The 17187-nt window shown below is 46.5% G+C and overlaps 1 protein-coding gene across 4 annotated transcripts in view; it reads right to left on the reverse strand.

The window, feature by feature from the left end:
- The window catches only part of DENND2A (DENN domain containing 2A), a 94142-nt gene that overhangs the window by 12821 nt on the left and 64134 nt on the right, over positions 1-17187 (reverse strand). For all 4 annotated transcript variants that reach the window (XM_087431751.1, XM_087431750.1, XM_087431749.1 and 1 more), the window contains 5 exons: positions 16599-16708; positions 15546-15615; positions 14306-14383; positions 9703-9843; positions 8098-8246 (listed from right to left, as the gene is read on the reverse strand). In XM_087431751.1, the coding sequence (XP_087287877.1) occupies positions 8098-8246; positions 9703-9843; positions 14306-14383; positions 15546-15615; positions 16599-16708 (548 nt within the window). The remainder of the gene's footprint in view (positions 1-8097; positions 8247-9702; positions 9844-14305; positions 14384-15545; positions 15616-16598; positions 16709-17187) is intronic.

Raw genomic sequence — 17187 nt, forward strand, 5'->3', positions numbered from 1 at the left:
GTTAAGTACTTTTGATTATTTACAGAATCACAGAATTTTAGACCTGGAAGCAATCTTAGAGATAGAGTTCATCTTCTTTTGAATTTTATAGCTCAAGAAACTGAGGCTGCAAGAGGCCAAAGAAAACTCTGAATTCAGGGTGGAGGCAGGGTGGGAGAGAAGAGTCCTGTAGACAGGAGGAGGTGAGAGAGAGAGAGGAATGGAGGCATGAAGAGGCACAGCGAGGACAGCTCTTGTGTTTTCCTCAGTCACTGCAATAAAAAAATAAATCTGTTTAATTTTTTTCTCAATTCAAAGAAAAGGCCTTCTGCCCTTTTGCTTTCTTCTGGCCTCATCCTCAGAAGGAGAAGGTGTAATTGGTTGCTCCCTTCTCTCTGCTGCTACAGCATGTTGTGTCTCCTGGATGAAGCCCTATGCCACCTGTGCAGTGCTGGGGAGGCCCCCAGGGGCCAGGGAGACCCCGCTTCAGCTGCAGTGAGTGTGAACCAACTGGATGAGGAAGGCAGTTGGAACAAGTTTTGAAAAAAATGGTAAGCAATGCCAGTGCTAGATACATAGGGCGGGTGAATGAACGTTACAGAAACAAAGATAAAACTCACGCATTTAACTGGAACGCAGTGAGCTAAAGGATAATTGGATTCAAATTAGCTGGGGACAAATGACAACAACTCAACTAGGTAACCTGTTGGCCATGTAGGTAGGTGTTGCCATTGTTGACTGTTTTCCCTAACAAGTGGTTTTTGTTTGTTTGTTTGTTTTTAAATAGTCTGCTGTTGCAGCTGGATCCAAATGTTTCCACACCTGGTTATCATTAATACCTCGTTAGCTGGCGCATATGGAGCATCGGGTGCGGGGGCTCAGGAACAATATGACAACAGGAGGGCGGTACTGAGGAGTATCTCATTCCTTCTGCTCGCTAGCCCACGTCAATATTCTAAAAAAAAGTGCTGCCTCTTGAAACACTAGAAGGAAAGGTCAAATTCTGCAAATAATACACTTAGTGGCAGCTCTTCCTCAAAAATAAATGGTAGAGGAGAAAAGAAGGGATTATTTTGAGTGTAGCTTAAGTGTTTTCTCAATGCCTGCTGCAAGGGCTGATGAAATTTTATTCTCCACTCATGAAGGCTGGAGGAAACTTCCATGGGGGGTGGGCACTGCTAGGATTGGTGGTCTCTCAGGAACATGCAAAGATTAGTCTATAGTTCTGGGGATGCTAAGGATGACTCTTCAAGTATGCTTGCAGCACAGCTTTACTGAGCATCTGCTGGTGGGAGGAGAGGCAGTGTTCTGAAGGAAATCCTAGGACGAGAGCCCTTGCAGCTGGCTTGCATTACAGTGGGGGTGGAGGAAAGGAACGCCACAGCCCACAGCTGTGATCAATTTGTACAAAAGTGGGGGAGGGAGGAGAATGCCCCAGTGGGAGGCTGGCTGGGCCACAGGGTTAAAAGATGGGCACAGGTGGGAAGGGTCAGGTCCCAGAGCGCTTTGCTATTTGGTGGTGGTTCCTGAAGGTTGAGGCATTAGTCCAGAGGTATCAGGATACACTTGTGAGTGCTCAAGTTCTCCTGGAGAAGACACTTTGATTCTGGCTGCTACCAAGCCACTGGGCCATACATGGGGTTACTATGCTCAGAAGCTTCCAACTCATCTAGGAACGAGTAAGAATTAAGCATAGAGCTTCCTCTAAGATGCTACCAGAAAAGTAATGAGCTTCCTGAGTTATACAGACACCCTAGGAATTTGAAGGATGATCCTATCAGCATCCTTTAGCATTCCAGGCAAAGCATCTCTCCTACTGTGCATCATTCTCAGCAACATGAGAGAAAGGTAAACTCCGGTTTGGTGCCTGGCGTGACCTAGGGGGAGATGGCTGTCACCATGCAGTGGCCGCCATATTTCCTTTACTGTACTTTCAAACCCTGAAGTAATGTGTCACCAAGTTTAAGAACACAGGCTGGGCCTCAAGAAAACTGGGCCTGCTACTCCCTGTGTGACCTCAGGTAAGGCCCTTAACTTCTCTAGGCCTCAGATTCCTCATTTGTAAAATAAGGAAAGTGGGCTAGATAATTTCTAATGTCCTTCTAGCTTTAGCATCTACAAACTACAAATCTGTAAGAGAGAGAAAGCCAGGAGCCGGAAATAGCTGGAAACTAAAAGATTGAAGGCTAGTCATCAGAAGGTAATTCTAGGGCTCATTAGTGGAGATAGGACAGAAGAGAAATGGTGACATCTCACTCTGGAAACTAATAGATAAAAGTGTTTGAGAGGTTTGGGGCCACTGCAGTAAGCCCCCAAAAAGACTACGACATAAAGCCGGCACAGCCTAGGAGGGATCTGACTCCGAGAGAAGAACTGGAATAAGTTTCCAGCCCAACATGCCGTTAGTGAAGGGTTTGGAGTAGAAGACAACAATCTGTGGCTATGCTATCCTCTAAATCTTGCTCCAAATGTTATCTTCTTGATGTTCATATGCAAAAATAGGTACTTAATACTTAATGTTTAATCAGACTGATGCCATTGTGTTATTAAAATTGCATTTTTCATAGGACTTTGCTGAATTACATGTATGTATCTCTAAGACTTCGTCAGCCACTCTGAGGACCTCTGAAGTTGTATTTTGGATGTCAGACCACCACGATGGCAGCTACTTGCACTTTCACGTAGGCCCTGGGCAACTCATCTGCTTAGAGAGGGCATGCTCACAAACCCAACCTTCTACTGAGATGGTAAACATTGCTGGGTGCAACAGATTCTAGACAGGATGTGGGACCCCCATTTAAGCTTACAGAAACTTAAAAATGAACCAAAAGGAGCACACAAAAGGATGCAGGTGCACACCTACATAGGCACTTATTTGTGTAGCTACACATATGTCAAAGCCAAGGTTCAAGCTCCAGTAACTGTCAAGATTTAGCCATCTAATCCTACTTATCATTAGCCAGTAGTCTATCATTCAGTTTATGGTCTTAATGCACTACAAAAAGATAAAAAGTAAATTTTTGAATATTAAACACTTTGTCCGATCTAAAACTTCTGTACAGATTTGTTTACGTGCAGCTCTGACTTTATTATTCAGCCTGGTCTGCAGATTTACCAGAACTTTGGGAATTGAAATTAACAAACCAAAAAACAAAATGTTCATCATCAGGGAAATGAAGAAAGAGGTATAGGGAAATATTTATTTGGGTTGTTATGACAACAGAACAAGCCATCACAACAACATTCTTTCTTTTCCATCTATCAAACTTTGACTTGACAGACCCTTAAGAAACACTCAATGTCCACCCTAAAGATGAAACAGAGCAAAAATGTTATTCTAAACTTGACAGATTTTTGGCTCAACTTAAAACCCTTTTATAACTCATACAATATTTGCCACAACTCCCTGCTATTTCCTCTTGCACTTGCAGTGGGCAGACTCACTAGCAATAAGTAAATAAATTGCGTGGTGGGGGGAGGTTATTGGGGGCAGTGACTACAGGCCTGAAGCAGGCTAACGTCCACACTGGGATGTCACAGGGCGACTCACTGAGTTTGTGACATGTCCTGTTCTTGTGCCGTTCTGTCGTCTCGCAAAGATTGGGGCTACAGACGGAAACTGGAAGAATGAGGAGGCTTGCTTCCACTTCGAGCTCATCAGGGCTAGGAATTGGGGCACATGCAGAATGTAGAGACTGTTCCAGGTGATGAGGATGAGGCATCAGCTGGAACTTGTGCTGAAGGCTTTCTTCATAGACTCTTCTGGGTCAGACGACTTGCAGCCACTGTTCCGCAAGCCCTTGTTTGTCATGGGCTGGCCAAAGTTCCTTCAGTTCCCCGTGGCTATCTTCCCACAAATCACACAGACTAGGGGGACGCCGATCCCTCCCAGAGGAACACCTGGTGTGCAGAGCAGCCGGAGAAGAGAAATGGGTTCTGGCTTTCTCACTCAGTAACTTCACACACACGAGGTTCTTTGGCGGAATCTCTGTGCTTTCATCATTGGCTAAGCCACTTTCTTCCAGGTAAGCCAGACTTCCCTGTACTGGCTTACTTGGCCTGTTAGAGGAGGGGGCACAACCGAGGGTCAGAGAGACCCAAAAAGAGAAGGCTGAACTGAGGCCCCCAGAAGTAGGCAGTTAAAGCTGCAAGAGGAGGTGCAGAAGATGCCCCCTACTTCAGAACACAGTCTAGAGCAGAAGCCTGGGAAGGCAATTTGGGTCTGAGAGTCCCAGGAGAGAGGATCCACAACATGGTGTGTATTCATCTTAACCCAAATAAGGTTAAGAGGGGCATTAAGAGCACTCACAGGGACCCCAGCATCTCACCACTGGGAAGTGCCCATGATGAGAATCACTCTAAGGGAGGCAGCAGTAGCAGGGTGCTATCTGGATGATTTCTATTGGATCAGATCACCTGGGAGAGGAGTGAGGACATGTGAGGCTGGGGAGACGGCTGGTTTTAGTGCTGACTTTCCCTCAGCACGTTCATAGAGTCACAGAGCATTTGAGCTGGAGGAGTCCTCCAGGAATGACATAGTCCACTCCCCCATCTCACAGCTGGGCAGATGAAGTAGTGTCCCCTGGGGCACTTTGGAAAGCACAGGACGCCTGAGGGGATGAGTCCTGAGTCAGGAATGGGGGGCTTAGCAGGTTCTTGACCAGGATGGCTGAGAGGGCAGGCACCAAGGAGCACAGCCCAGGAGGCCCGGAGAACTCTGGCCCATGGAGTCAGAGAATTTCAGAGCTGGGAAAGAATTTGGGGGTCACCCAGTCCCACCTACCTCACTGGGGCCCTGGCTGGAAGATGAAGGCCATAAGGGAGAGAGAAAAGCACAGACGTCTTAGCTTCCTCAGGAGGCAATTCTGGCCTGACTGCCAAAGACAAAGGGGGTTCTAGTGGCATGTTTTTAAAAACTTTCCTTATATGTTTCTGGAGACACGGCCATAGACCACTGCGGCCTGATCCTCCTTCCCTCTCATCTTCTCTGGAGCCAGGCTGCCTGTGTCTGAATCCCGCTCTCCCTCTAACTGCTTCTTTGAGCAAAGTGACTTCACCTCGGTGTGCATTGTAGTTTCCTAATAATAGAACCCATCTGATTGAGTTGTCAAGAGCCTGAAAGAATACAGGTCAAACCCTCAGAGGAGCCAGGCCCGGGGGCGACACAGTCCAATGCTCCCTGCTCCAGGGGCTGCGATGTTGTTATTCTCATCAGGTTCCCTCACGCTGTTTCCTCCTTTTCCTGCCTCAGAGCTCTACAGGCCTTGATTTATTTATTTTCTCACCTCTTCAGGCCTGCATGGAACTAGTGTCGGGTGGAAAGATAATTTATTGGGCAAGAGAGAGAACACTTGGAGCCATTTGTTACAGGAACAGCACGAGCTGCCTTTGGGGACATGGAGACACCAGAGCTCCAGAAAGTCAGAGCTACCAGGGGCCTGGGCGCAGACAGCCCTTGTCTCATACATGAGGGGACCCTGGGCCAACAGCTGAGGATGTGCAGGCTTCCTCCCCACTCTGGGAAGGCAAGTGTGATAGCGAGGGATGTGCAAGTCTGAAAGGGGTAAAGAGTCTAAAACTGTAATTAAGGTATTTCACACACACACACAATGAAATTACTGTACCATGGCCTGGCTCTGGGCCTAAGGAGGGCACTAAAGTTGTCCACATTCCTGCTGCCTCTTCTCCCCTACAAAAATCCCATCTCCTCTGTGCCCCACAACTGGCCGCTGCTGCAAAAGAAAACACCCAGTGGGCACTACACGTCCACAGTGAGAACCACTTGCAGCAGCCACAGCTGGCATCTTATCCCTCTCGTGGATATTTGCTGTTTGAAAAGACTAAATGTCTAAGGGCAGAATGCTAGGCACCATGGAAGGTGGAGTGAGGAGAGAAACTCCAAAGTCCCTCCAATGAGACCACATGGGTGACAAAGCTGCCCCAGAGCAGGAGGAGGAGGGAACTGGGAGAACCTGCCAGGACCCAGCGATGGGGAAGGACCATTCACAGGGCTGGGCCCCCTTCATTTGCCTTTGTCTCTCATAACAGCAGCTCTGGGGGAGGGGCCGCCCCAGCCTCCCACCTGTCAACCCAGAAATCTGTCCAGGGACAAGGTAGAGGTGGCCAAGTCCCCTCCCGGACATCTTTGTCATAGGCATTTCCCAGTGTCCTGGTGCCCTGAGCCCCTGACACATCCCCTCTGCTGCTCTTCAGGGAGGCATGTGTCTTTGACAGGCTCCCCTCCCTTTCTGTTCTCACCTTCTCCTTTATTGTACTCAGAAGAGAAAAATAGATGATACTTTCTGTTCTCTTCCGTAGGGTGGCGTGGCGTGGGGCACTGCCCCTGACTGGTTTGCTTCTGTCCAACCACGCCCATCTCCTCAGACATTTTCTCAGGGTGGACCCTCCGGGAGCCTAACAGCTTTAACCCAGAAGCAAGCTCCTCAGGGGACTGGTCTGCCCCTCTCCACTCCTGGCGGGCACTAGGTTTCCTCGCCTGGGACTCCTTGCCTAGGCCTTTCTGAGAGGCATCACTTTCCCCTCCCCCAAAGTCAGGTCTGAGAATTCTACAGCATATGACGGTGGGGGCGTGGGGGGTGGAGTGGGGCTTCCAGAGAAGTTACCAGAGTGCTGATGAAATCCGATCCCGGCCACTGAAGGGTTATTACTCATCCTTAGCTTCCAGGGCCCCAATCTTGAGAACTCTCTCCTCCGAATTCCCCAGTGCCCAGGGAGCTTGGAGAGCTGCCCAGCACCCAGCACCAGCTGCAGGCGTAGAGACAGGGCCTGCTTCCTGAGCAGACTGAAGTGCACAGGGAGTACAATAACTAAGACATTAAAAGTGAACAGCCGACTAAACAGGGTGGGAGCAGGCTGGGAATCGCCAAGTGGCTGCTGTCCAGAGAGGAGCACCATCAAGGTGACCAGATGGGCTGCAGTGGGAGGAGAGGGCCGGCTTCCATTTCCCAGCACGCCTCCTGATGAGCTCCACGTTCATACACGTTGTCCTTTCCATTCTTTCCCTTTTCTTCTTCCTCCCTTTTGTTTTCCAGAGTTGAGAGTCATAGTTCCTCTCCAAACCACAGTTCTTCAGTTTTCATGTTTTTGGCATTTCTTCTTTCCAGATGGACTTCTCAGTTGGCCTCATCTGCTTCTCCTGGTTGGCTGGCCCTTCTCAGCCCTTCCTGGAGTTGCAGCCACCACTCGTGCTTCTGTGCCCTCAGTTCCAAAGCGAAGAAGGCTCTGCTTCAGTATTTTGAAATGATGAAAATGCCAGAAATTCTTTTTTTTTTTTTTAAGTTCAGAATTAAGCCAAATCCCTATCTGCATCTCCTTCCAGATCTTCCTTGATTTGTGACCTGGGCTTTCCAAGTCACTGAATGTGACCATTCGGATGTGGGTGGCAGTGAGCGTGTGTGGGATTCTGTGTGATTTATTTTAATACTGAGAGGAAGGGCTGCCTTTAGGATGCATCTGTGCTCTTTAGCACAGCCCCTCAGCCCTTCTGTGAACTGGCCTTGTCCACCTCTGCCGGCTCCTCGCTCCCACTCGGCTTTCCTCTCTCTGCTCAGCCACAGTGAACAGCTTTGCAGTTCCTGAAGGTGATGCTCTCAGCCTCCCCTTCTCCTCGTCTTTGTACAGACAGCTCCTTTCGCCTGGAATGTGCTTCTATCTGCTCTTCATCATAAGACTCAGGGGGATCTCACCTTCCCTGGGAATGAGCACCCTCCTCGGTCTCCAGAATGCACTGCCTCTAGGAGGCCTTTACAACATGATACTGGGTGGTCTGCGGGGTTCCCCCCACTGGACTGAGAACTCTTTGAGGACAACTCTATGTCTTTTACTCATGTGTGCCTAGCACATGGTAGAGTGCCCAGCACTGAGCAGAATGAGTGAAAAGTAGGCCAAATACCGGATAAGTGGTACACAGAAGGGCAGGCTTACTTCATTTTACACAACGGGTGTGCCTTACAAACCTCCAGTCTTAGTGGCCCGCTGACTCACATCTTACCTCAGAGGAGCTTCCTCCGCAATCCTAGACAATCACCTGCCCTACAGATTCCAGACAGTCCAAGATTGTCCTTCAAACACTTGAGCAGAAGTAGCCAAGGTTGGTACCTGAGCTTGTCTGCGATGAAGATGACCCTCCTTTCCAGAAGCAGGGAGGCAAAAACACAGAGCAGGTGGCGGACGCTGAGAGAGGAGAAGAGAGACTCGAAGTCCACGTGTTCGAGCCGGGAGTCCAGCGGGCGGCACAGTTCAATCACCTGCCAGGGAACAGGAGCAGCCATGAGGAGGGGCCCCGCCTGCTCAGCCAGGCCTCTCACAGACATCACAGGCCTGGGGTGCTGAGGTCCTCAGCAGGGGTGGCCCATTGGCACAGAAAAGGGAAAGAAAAAAAGGAAAACAAAAAGGATTGGGGAAAAGAAAGATCCTGGGGAAGGGGTAGTAGGGACTCAGTCTCATAGTTGAGCATGAGGACAGTTCAGATGGAGGTGGGGAGAGAGGATGGCAGAATCAATGGCCCTTGGCCCAAAATGGTTGGAGGCTCTCCCTGGCAATGACATATCTGGACTCCCCAAGGGAGTTCTATGACCCATGAAAATGTCCTATCCCTTAGAGCCCCCCAGGAAAGTGTCTGTGTCTCACAAGGGAATATTACCTACTGGAATGGAATCGCAGGCTCACACAAGAGGACCAGCAGATCGCAGCAGCACTTACAAGACTCACCTCCTCTAGAAGGTGTTTCTTATTGAACCCAGCCCCATTCCAATCCCTTCCTGATGACGTGTCTTCAGCTTGTATGCTCAATGTGCATATCTTCTCATTCTGTACTTGTTGAAATGTTCCTAAATTCATCTCACATCACTACTCACGTGCACATTTTTCTCTTTCAATAGGTGGCTCCTTCCTGGTGAGCGGAGACTGGCTTTTACTCTCAGCACAGCACTTGCCCAGTGCTGCCCACACAGTGGGGCTCACTAACGGTAACATCCCCATGGCCAAGCTACCTGCATCTGGTATGGGATGGTTTAAGGTTCTCCAGCGACAAGGAGAGTGTTCCTCTCCGTGCTGGGAAACTGGGTTGTTCCAGAATGTCCCAGACCCATGCTCATCCGTCCCCTGTCTCCAGAGGTGACCTGCTTTTCCAAGGGCCTTTGGAACTGGAGACTCAAGGCTCAACGGGATCTGCCTTCTGAGGTCCACAGAGTCACATAACTGGAATGGGAAGGATGAAAACAAGCTCCTGCACCAAATCCCAGTCCAGCCCAGGAAAGGGACATGCTTCAAAGTCTTGGATGAACAAAAAGTAGTACCTGAGCCTGTCTTCCCTGAAAAGAATCTGTTTTACACTATAAGGTTATAGAAGTGATGCAGACCACAAACATAAAAAGGTTCAAATACAATTTATGAAGGTAATGGGCTATTAAGAGAAGTTAAGGATGTTCCGTGCAGGTCCCTAACCTGCGAGGCCAACATCATGTGAAGAAACACCACGCAGTGCCATGGCATAGTTCTGGGGGTTGCTCCTTGGCCCAGAATCGACTGAACTTAGGGTGGAATTTATGAGGCTCTCATAGATGAGTGATCTGGGCCAGCCTGAAGAGCAAGAGGACATCACTGAATGTGAAAGCCCACCAAAAGCCAGCGCCTCGGACCACTGGGACTTGGCTGTCTGGGCCACTCCCCCACCTAGGACAGGAAAGGAACCTGACAGCCTACCTCAGTTCCTGATCCTGGCAAGAAGTTCTTGACAGTGATGGTTTTTCCCAGGGCTGGGAAAGGGGCTTCCATGACACTCCTCATGAGGGGCTGCACCAGAGCGGGAGAGATGCCTCGTCGTTTTTCCACCTCATCCAAGATCTGCAAGGATCAGAAAAGCCGCTCAGCTACTCTGAAGTCAGGTCACCAAGGGGTCACTCTGTTGCAGATGAAGTGGGCCTGCCACAATGATTGAAGAATTAGGGGGAGCCCTGCTGTCCTCTTCAGGCCAAGCTTACTGTCTCTTTCACCCTAAGCGTCATGGCCCAATTCTCCCCTCTACATAACCACTCTCTTTGCCACGGGACTTTGCAGTTTCTCCTACTAAAGGGTGAAGTACCGTTCCTTGCCCCCTTGACTTTGAAAACTGTCCTATTTGTCACATGAGTTTGGCCATGTGACCTAATGGACTAATGTATGCATTCTCAATGGGAGCAATATTGCCTCCAAGGGGGTAAAAATTGCTTTTTGGGGGTAGTGGTGAAAAAACTTAGATATTATAATGGTTTGTAGCCTTCTAAGGGGCCACAGTACATAAACAGATATGTGGGATATCCATGGAATTAATTCTCTGGGGGGTAGCCATTAGGGAAATGTAAACCAAAACCACAATGAAATACCAACTCACACCCATTAGGATGGCTATAAGAAAAGAACAGATAACAAGGGGCCAGCCCCGTGGCTTGGCGGTTAAGTGCGCGTGCTCCGCTGCTGACGGCCCCGGGTTCGCATCCTGGGCGCGCACCGACGCACCGCTTCACCGGCCATGCCGAGGCCGCGTCCCACATACAGCAGCTAGAAGGATGTGCAGCTGTGACATGCAACTATCTACTGCGGCTTTGGGGGGAAAAAATAAATAAAAATAAAATCTTAAAAAAAAAAGAAAAGAACAGATAACAAGCGTTGGTGAGGAAGTGGAGAAATTGGAGCCTCATACACTGCTGGTGTGAACATAAAATAATGAAGCCCCTTTGGAAAATACTCTGGCAGTTCCTCAAAAGGTTAAACAGAGAGTTACCATATGACTCCGCAATTCCATTCCTAGATATTTACCCAAGAGAAATGAAAACTTATGTTCACACAAAAACTTGTACATTAATGTTCACAGCAGCATTATTAATAACAGCCAAAAAGTGGAAACAACCTAAATGTCCATCAACTGATGAATTAATAAACAAAATGTGATATCCATATAATGGAATATTATTCAGCCATAAAAAGGAATGAAATACTGATACATGCTACAACATGGATGAACCTGGAATACATTATGCTAAGTGAAAGAAGCCAGTCACATAAGGCCACATATAACGGCCTTTTATGATTCCACTTAGATGAAATGTCCAAAATAGGCAAATCCATAGAGACAGAAAGCAGACTGGAGGTTGTCTAGGGTTGGGAAGTGACTTCTAATGGGTATAGAGTTTCCTGTTGGGGTGACGAAAATGGCCTAAAATTGTGTTGAGGATTGTACACCTCTGTGAATATGCTAAAAGCCATTGAGTTGTATATTTTATTTTGTGAGGAGGACTAGCCCTGAGTTAACATCCAATGCCAATCCTCCTCTTTTTGTTGAGGAAGATTGGCCCTGGGCTAACATCCCTGCCCACCTTCCTCTACTTTATATGGGACGCCGCCACAGCATGGCTTGACAAATGGTGCGTTGGTGCACGCCTGGGATCCGAACCGGCGAACCCCGGGCTGCCGAAGCAGAGCAGGCGAACTTAACTGCTACACCACCAGGCTGGCCCCAAGTTGTATATTTTAAATGGGTGAATTGTATGGTATGTGAATTTATCTCAATAAAACTGTTACTAAAAAAGAAAAAAATCCAAATGCAAGATCCTCCACAATCTAGTTATAAATCAAAGAATTTAAATAAAAATGCCATTTATAATAATATCACATGTAGCTTTTGAGCCCTTGAAATATGGCTAGTCTGAATTGAGACGTGTTGTAAGTACAAAATACTCAGTAGATTTCAAAATACAAAATTAAGAATGTAAAATATCAATGACTTTTCATATTTCAACATGTTGAAATGATAATATTTTGGATGTATTGGGTTAAATAAAATTTATCACTAAAAAGACAGTAAGGAAGTTGCTGAAAAAATTAAACATAGAATTACCATATGATCCAGCAATTCCACTTCTGGAATTAAAAGCAGGGATTCAAACAGATATTTGTATACCCATGTTCAAAGCAGCATAATTCACAATAGCCAAAAGGTGGAAACAACCCATCAATGGATAAATGGATAAACAAAATGTAGTATATACATACAATGGAATATTACTCAGCCTTAAAAAGAAGGAAATTCTGACACATTCTACAGCATTGATAAACTTTGAGGAAACTATGCTAAGTGAAAGAAGCCAGACACAAAAGGACAAATACTGTATGATTCCACTTACATGAGATCCTAGAGTAGTCGAATTCATAGAGACAGAAAGTAGAATGGTGGGTGCCAGGGGCTTGGGGAGGAGGGAATAGGGAGTTAGTGTTTAATGGGTGCAGAGTTTTAGTTCGGGGAGATGAAAAAGATCTGGAGATGGATGGTGGTAATGTTTGCACAAAAATGTGAATGAACAGAGTGCCACTGAACTGTGCACTTAAAAACGGTAAATTTTATGTATATTTTAGCACAATAAAAAGAAAATAATATGACCAAAAAAAGAATTTCATGGGGTGGGGGAGGCAATTAAGAGGAAAAAAATCTAAAAGGGCTGCTTGGGGAGCAATAATGAAAAAAAGGTTGAGGAACACTGAGACAGAAGTGACAGTGTGCCAGATGTAAGCCCAGGCCTTAGGAGGCCTGCCTTATGTGTTTCTGCTTGCCCTCTTGTGCCTGTGCCATCGCCACCAGAAGAGCACGCATGGGTCAGCTCACTGTCTAAGGAGGATGACAGATAAGTGGACCAGCCTCAGACTCAGACATGCAGCCTAAAGCAGAGACCAGCCAGCCTAGATAAGCCACTCCCAGCCTACCTGCAGCACGTGAATGGGCCAGTGGAGATGAGCAGAGCTGAACCCCAGCTGACCTGCTCATCGGTGAGAGTAAATGATTGCCGTTTTAAGCCACTGTGGTTTGTTACACAGCATTACTGTAGCAATATTTAATGATATACCTTTCTTCAGAGATTCTGAGAGCTGTTCTTACTAAAGGACAATTTGCCATTTTAGTCACCCTGTCCCACACCCGGACACAGCTCGAGTTCCAGGGATCAGTTAGCCAAAGCTCCGTTGCTGCTTCCATCCTGAGTATCTGCTGTGGGGTCTTTGGCAAGTCATCATACTACACTCCTAAAATATCCCCGGTCACAAAACTGACATAAAATCACAGGATTGTGCATCACACAAGTATGTTAGCACATTTCCTTGCGCTGCGTCCCCTGCCCATGACATAGCAATGAAGCATATGTGAGCTCCAAAGCTACACTGGATGCTGGGCTAACTCACACGACCTGTGTGTAGCTTTCATAAGCATTCTCCCAACAACAAAGGCTATGACCTACAACCTTATTTCCATGCTTAAACAAAACCGTGTGAAAGACTGGCATGAGCAGCAATGCCTACCTGTGCTAGAGCTTGTAAATGTCCAACTTTAATGCAGAATGATTACCACCTCGGTGGAGTGGATGTAAGAACGTGTCTCAGGTTACGTTGATATCATTAATTATTTCAAACAGACTTGCACAGAAGTTATAAGTTCTACTGTGGCAAGAGGTCACACTCTAAGAGTATAATTCAGACTTCCACTGAGTTCAGGCGGAGGGTGGGCAAGAGGCAGACTGCTTTTAGGAAGTGCTGCTTTACATCCATGGATTAGATGTGGGACATCAATTCTCCAAAAGAAAGCTCAGACTGAAATATGTGCTCAAGAAGGAATTAAAATAAATTTATGGATTAGATACTCATGTCTGGTTAATATAGGAAATGAATGTTGGATTATACCTAATTTTTGAGATTAGCATCATATAGGATAGCAATTATCTCCTATACACCAATCCAAAATAGTGGGGTGGATGGGCCAATTCAATATGGCAATTCCTATGTCTTGATGTATTGGCTCGTTTTCCCAAAAAGAAGACCAAATTACATTAAGATTTTGATAGATTTAGAGCACTATTACAATAATAAATCTCACACACACACAGCAGATATACACACACAACAAATATATACATAGATACATGTACATCCATCCCTCACAGTGGCCTTTTTGTCCAGCAAAAGCTAATATGACAAAAGACAAAGCTTAGAGGAAGAAAAGTAAAACACATGGAATATTCTGGGAAGAGCCTCTGCCCCTCCCATCCTCAACTACAATTACTTTCACTCTCTCCCCTTCCCCAGTTTCTGGGCCTTGACTTTCGTCAACTCTTATTTCCTATCCCAGTGATAAGAGAACAGAGGAGGCGATGAGGGGAGGAGGAGGAAGTGGGAAAGAAAATAGGTGGAGAATAAGATCATAAAAGTACCCAGAGTTGGAGGGTCTCCTGTCTCTTCCTGGCCCCTGCCTTGCCTTCCCTTCCTCCCTTCTCTGAGCCCAAGTCCTCACCTTGGAAAAGAGGCTGAAGCATCCCAGGCGGCTCACGATGCAGTAAACTTCAGGGAGACGCTTCCCTTTGCCACCAGGCTTTGGAGTGAAACACAACGAAATCATGAGTGTAAAAACCTCAGGGAAGGAAAGAACGCAAATGCTTTTGAGTGCCTACTGTGTGCCAGCTGTGTCCACATACCACACCTTTGGACAACCCAATGAAGTAAGTAGTTACCAATACCCCATTTCATAGGCAGAAGGCACTTCTGGCCATGTGGTATGTATTTTTTTATTCTCCTGAAAGAACCAAATCAAGGGTGTTGTGCACACAGTAGGTGCTCAATATGGCCTATGGACCATGCAGTAAGGAGGCTTAACTTGTTCACCCAAATCATTGTAGTTCCTTTTAAGGAGTTACCTTGAGAACATATGTTTATTATAACGATAAGTCCAAATGAGAACTCATTTCTGAGAATCCTTTTTGGAAACTGACTTTTAAGCTAATTTTCAAAACAAAAAGAAAATCAGGCTCAATACTTAAACTTTAAAGTAATTTTATCAACAAAAATTATTATCCCACTTAACTTTTTCAATTATCCATACTTTTTATTCAACAATTTATTTTAATTTTATTCAACAATTACTAATTAATTCAACAAATATTTATTGAACACCTATCTGCGCCATGCATTATTGTTGACTCTAAATTATATTAGCCGGTTTCTCAGACTAAAATAAACTCTCAGTGGAAAATGATTTGCCACTACTGCAGATTTTCACAAGAACGGGCCTCAAAAAGACAAGTTCTAAAATGTTTTGTCATGGTCATTTCATTGGAATAAGTTTCTGACTTAAAGGTGATTATTCTGAAGGAGACACTTGAATTATTTGCATCATGAACAATAAAACCATGCTTCATCTGCCCTTAGCAACTATTACGAATGTTCTCTCTAAGCTATTAAAAAGTCTGTTTAGCACATTTTATTAGAAAGGACATTTGGCCTAAGGAGAGAAAGGTCTTTTATTTGGCAGGGAAAACAATGGAGAAAGTATTTTCTTTCCAAAGGAGACACAGATATTGTTCCCATCTACCAGTAAGGCTCAGGAGGGCCCCAAATCGTCTTCCATGTTTTTAACTACCCTGATGAACTGCCACACCTCCTGTCCCTTCTTGCGTGGCATAAGGTCAATGAAACCTTAGGAAGCCAATGCTGGCTCTGCACAGAGCTCGTGCTGACTGAGAGCAGAATGTACTAACCAGCAGTCTTCGGCAGTAACCGAACCTTCTGCTCCCATCTTCTCCAGTTAAGACAAATGAGAATGTTTCACTGTGGTTGGGAAAACAAAAGTGCGTTACAAAGCAAAACAAAACGAAAGACACGTTGTGGTGAGCACCCAGGAGACATTCTGGAGGAGGCCGTCAAACAGGGCTGCTCCCTGTCTTGCTTGTCTGTCTCTGTGCTAGGACTCTGGTCACCTAGAGCTTTGGAATCTATGTCAGAGAGAGGGAGATCTGAAGTGTCACTGTGTCTAGAGAGGAAAGGAGGAATTTTTTTTCACCCTGAGCTCTTATGGATGGTATTCTGTCACCGGAGCCACCCCAGTGCACAACACACAGCAGTCATTCACTGGGCATCTATTGTGGCTACTGCTTTCACTGAGCTTGAGGGCGAGGTCGCTGATCTAGGGATGTGACTCCGTGAGGGAGCAGCTGAAGAGGGGGACAGTTCTGTACCCCTCTCAGAACTGCCCCTGGCGTGGCTCTCCTGGGGAACTGTCTGTTCAGAGCCACCTCGAGGCTTGGACTGTCCTTAAAGACTGCTGGGTCAACTTCAAGGAACACAGTGTCCCTCAAACACTTCGGATATGCAGCCTACAAGTTTGGTCAACTGCTGAAACATCTGTTAAAAAAAATGTTGGTATCTAACAACATGGGGTAAAGCAGAAATGTAAACTTAACCATACTCTGAGTAACAGCTGGAGGGGCTATTGAAGAAATGTGTCTGGAGCACTGGACAAGGATGGATGACAGGCAATGCTTCCCTGACTTTCCCTAGACTAAGAATTACCTTATCGCCCTTCACGTTGGCTTACGAAACAAACATATTCCCAGACTGAGTGGGAGGCCTGGGAATCTGTCTACTTAGCAAGGTGATTCTCATCATCAGGAAAGTTTTAAAAACACTGATAGGGGAAATCTCTAGGCTCAGGCTTAATAGGAGGACTGACTTATGAGGTGTGCTCTCTATGACCCCCTCTCCAGTTCTCGTCTTAGTCTGTAGGGATAGGAAGGGGAGATGCCAGCACATACCTGGTAAACTGCTGGACAGGAGTCCAATCCTTGGCATCAGGGAAACAGAACTGGGGGATAGCCTTCAGCTGGTCCTCAGCCTCTCTCATGAACTTGAAAGACCTTTCCAACTGCAGGGAGAAGAGCAAGAGAAGGGTGGAGAATAAACCTCTGAATAGGAGAGTGAGGCAGATGCTTGGCAAGACCACATCTCCCACCTACTCACAGTCGTGACCAACACCTTAACCTCCTCTCGTGGGAAGGGGTTGCGGCTCAGTCTGCTGGAGCCTTTTTTACCCATGGCAGTTCCAACTAGAATCTCGTGGGGTAAGTCAGGAGAAAAAAATGGTGTGTTTAAGAGAAATGTTCTCTACGCCTAAAATTCTGGAATATGAGCATTTTAATCAACAAGGAAAAACAGTCACAGCAATCCCTTCCAAATAGGAGACCCATGAATCTGCAAGGCAGAGCCTCAAATCCGGTCTTCTGATCCCTGGGCCCAGGCAACGATGCCCCTCCTCAATCAGGCAAAGATGTTTTACAACACTTCTTAGCAAATACATTCAGTTAAACTATACTACACAGTGAAATTCAAGAGAGGCCTTGAATA

The sequence above is a fragment of the Ceratotherium simum genome, chromosome 1 (assembly GCF_057802395.1).
Source record: "Ceratotherium simum simum isolate JZ-2026a chromosome 1, ASM5780239v1, whole genome shotgun sequence".
Lineage (NCBI taxonomy): Eukaryota > Metazoa > Chordata > Mammalia > Perissodactyla > Rhinocerotidae > Ceratotherium > Ceratotherium simum.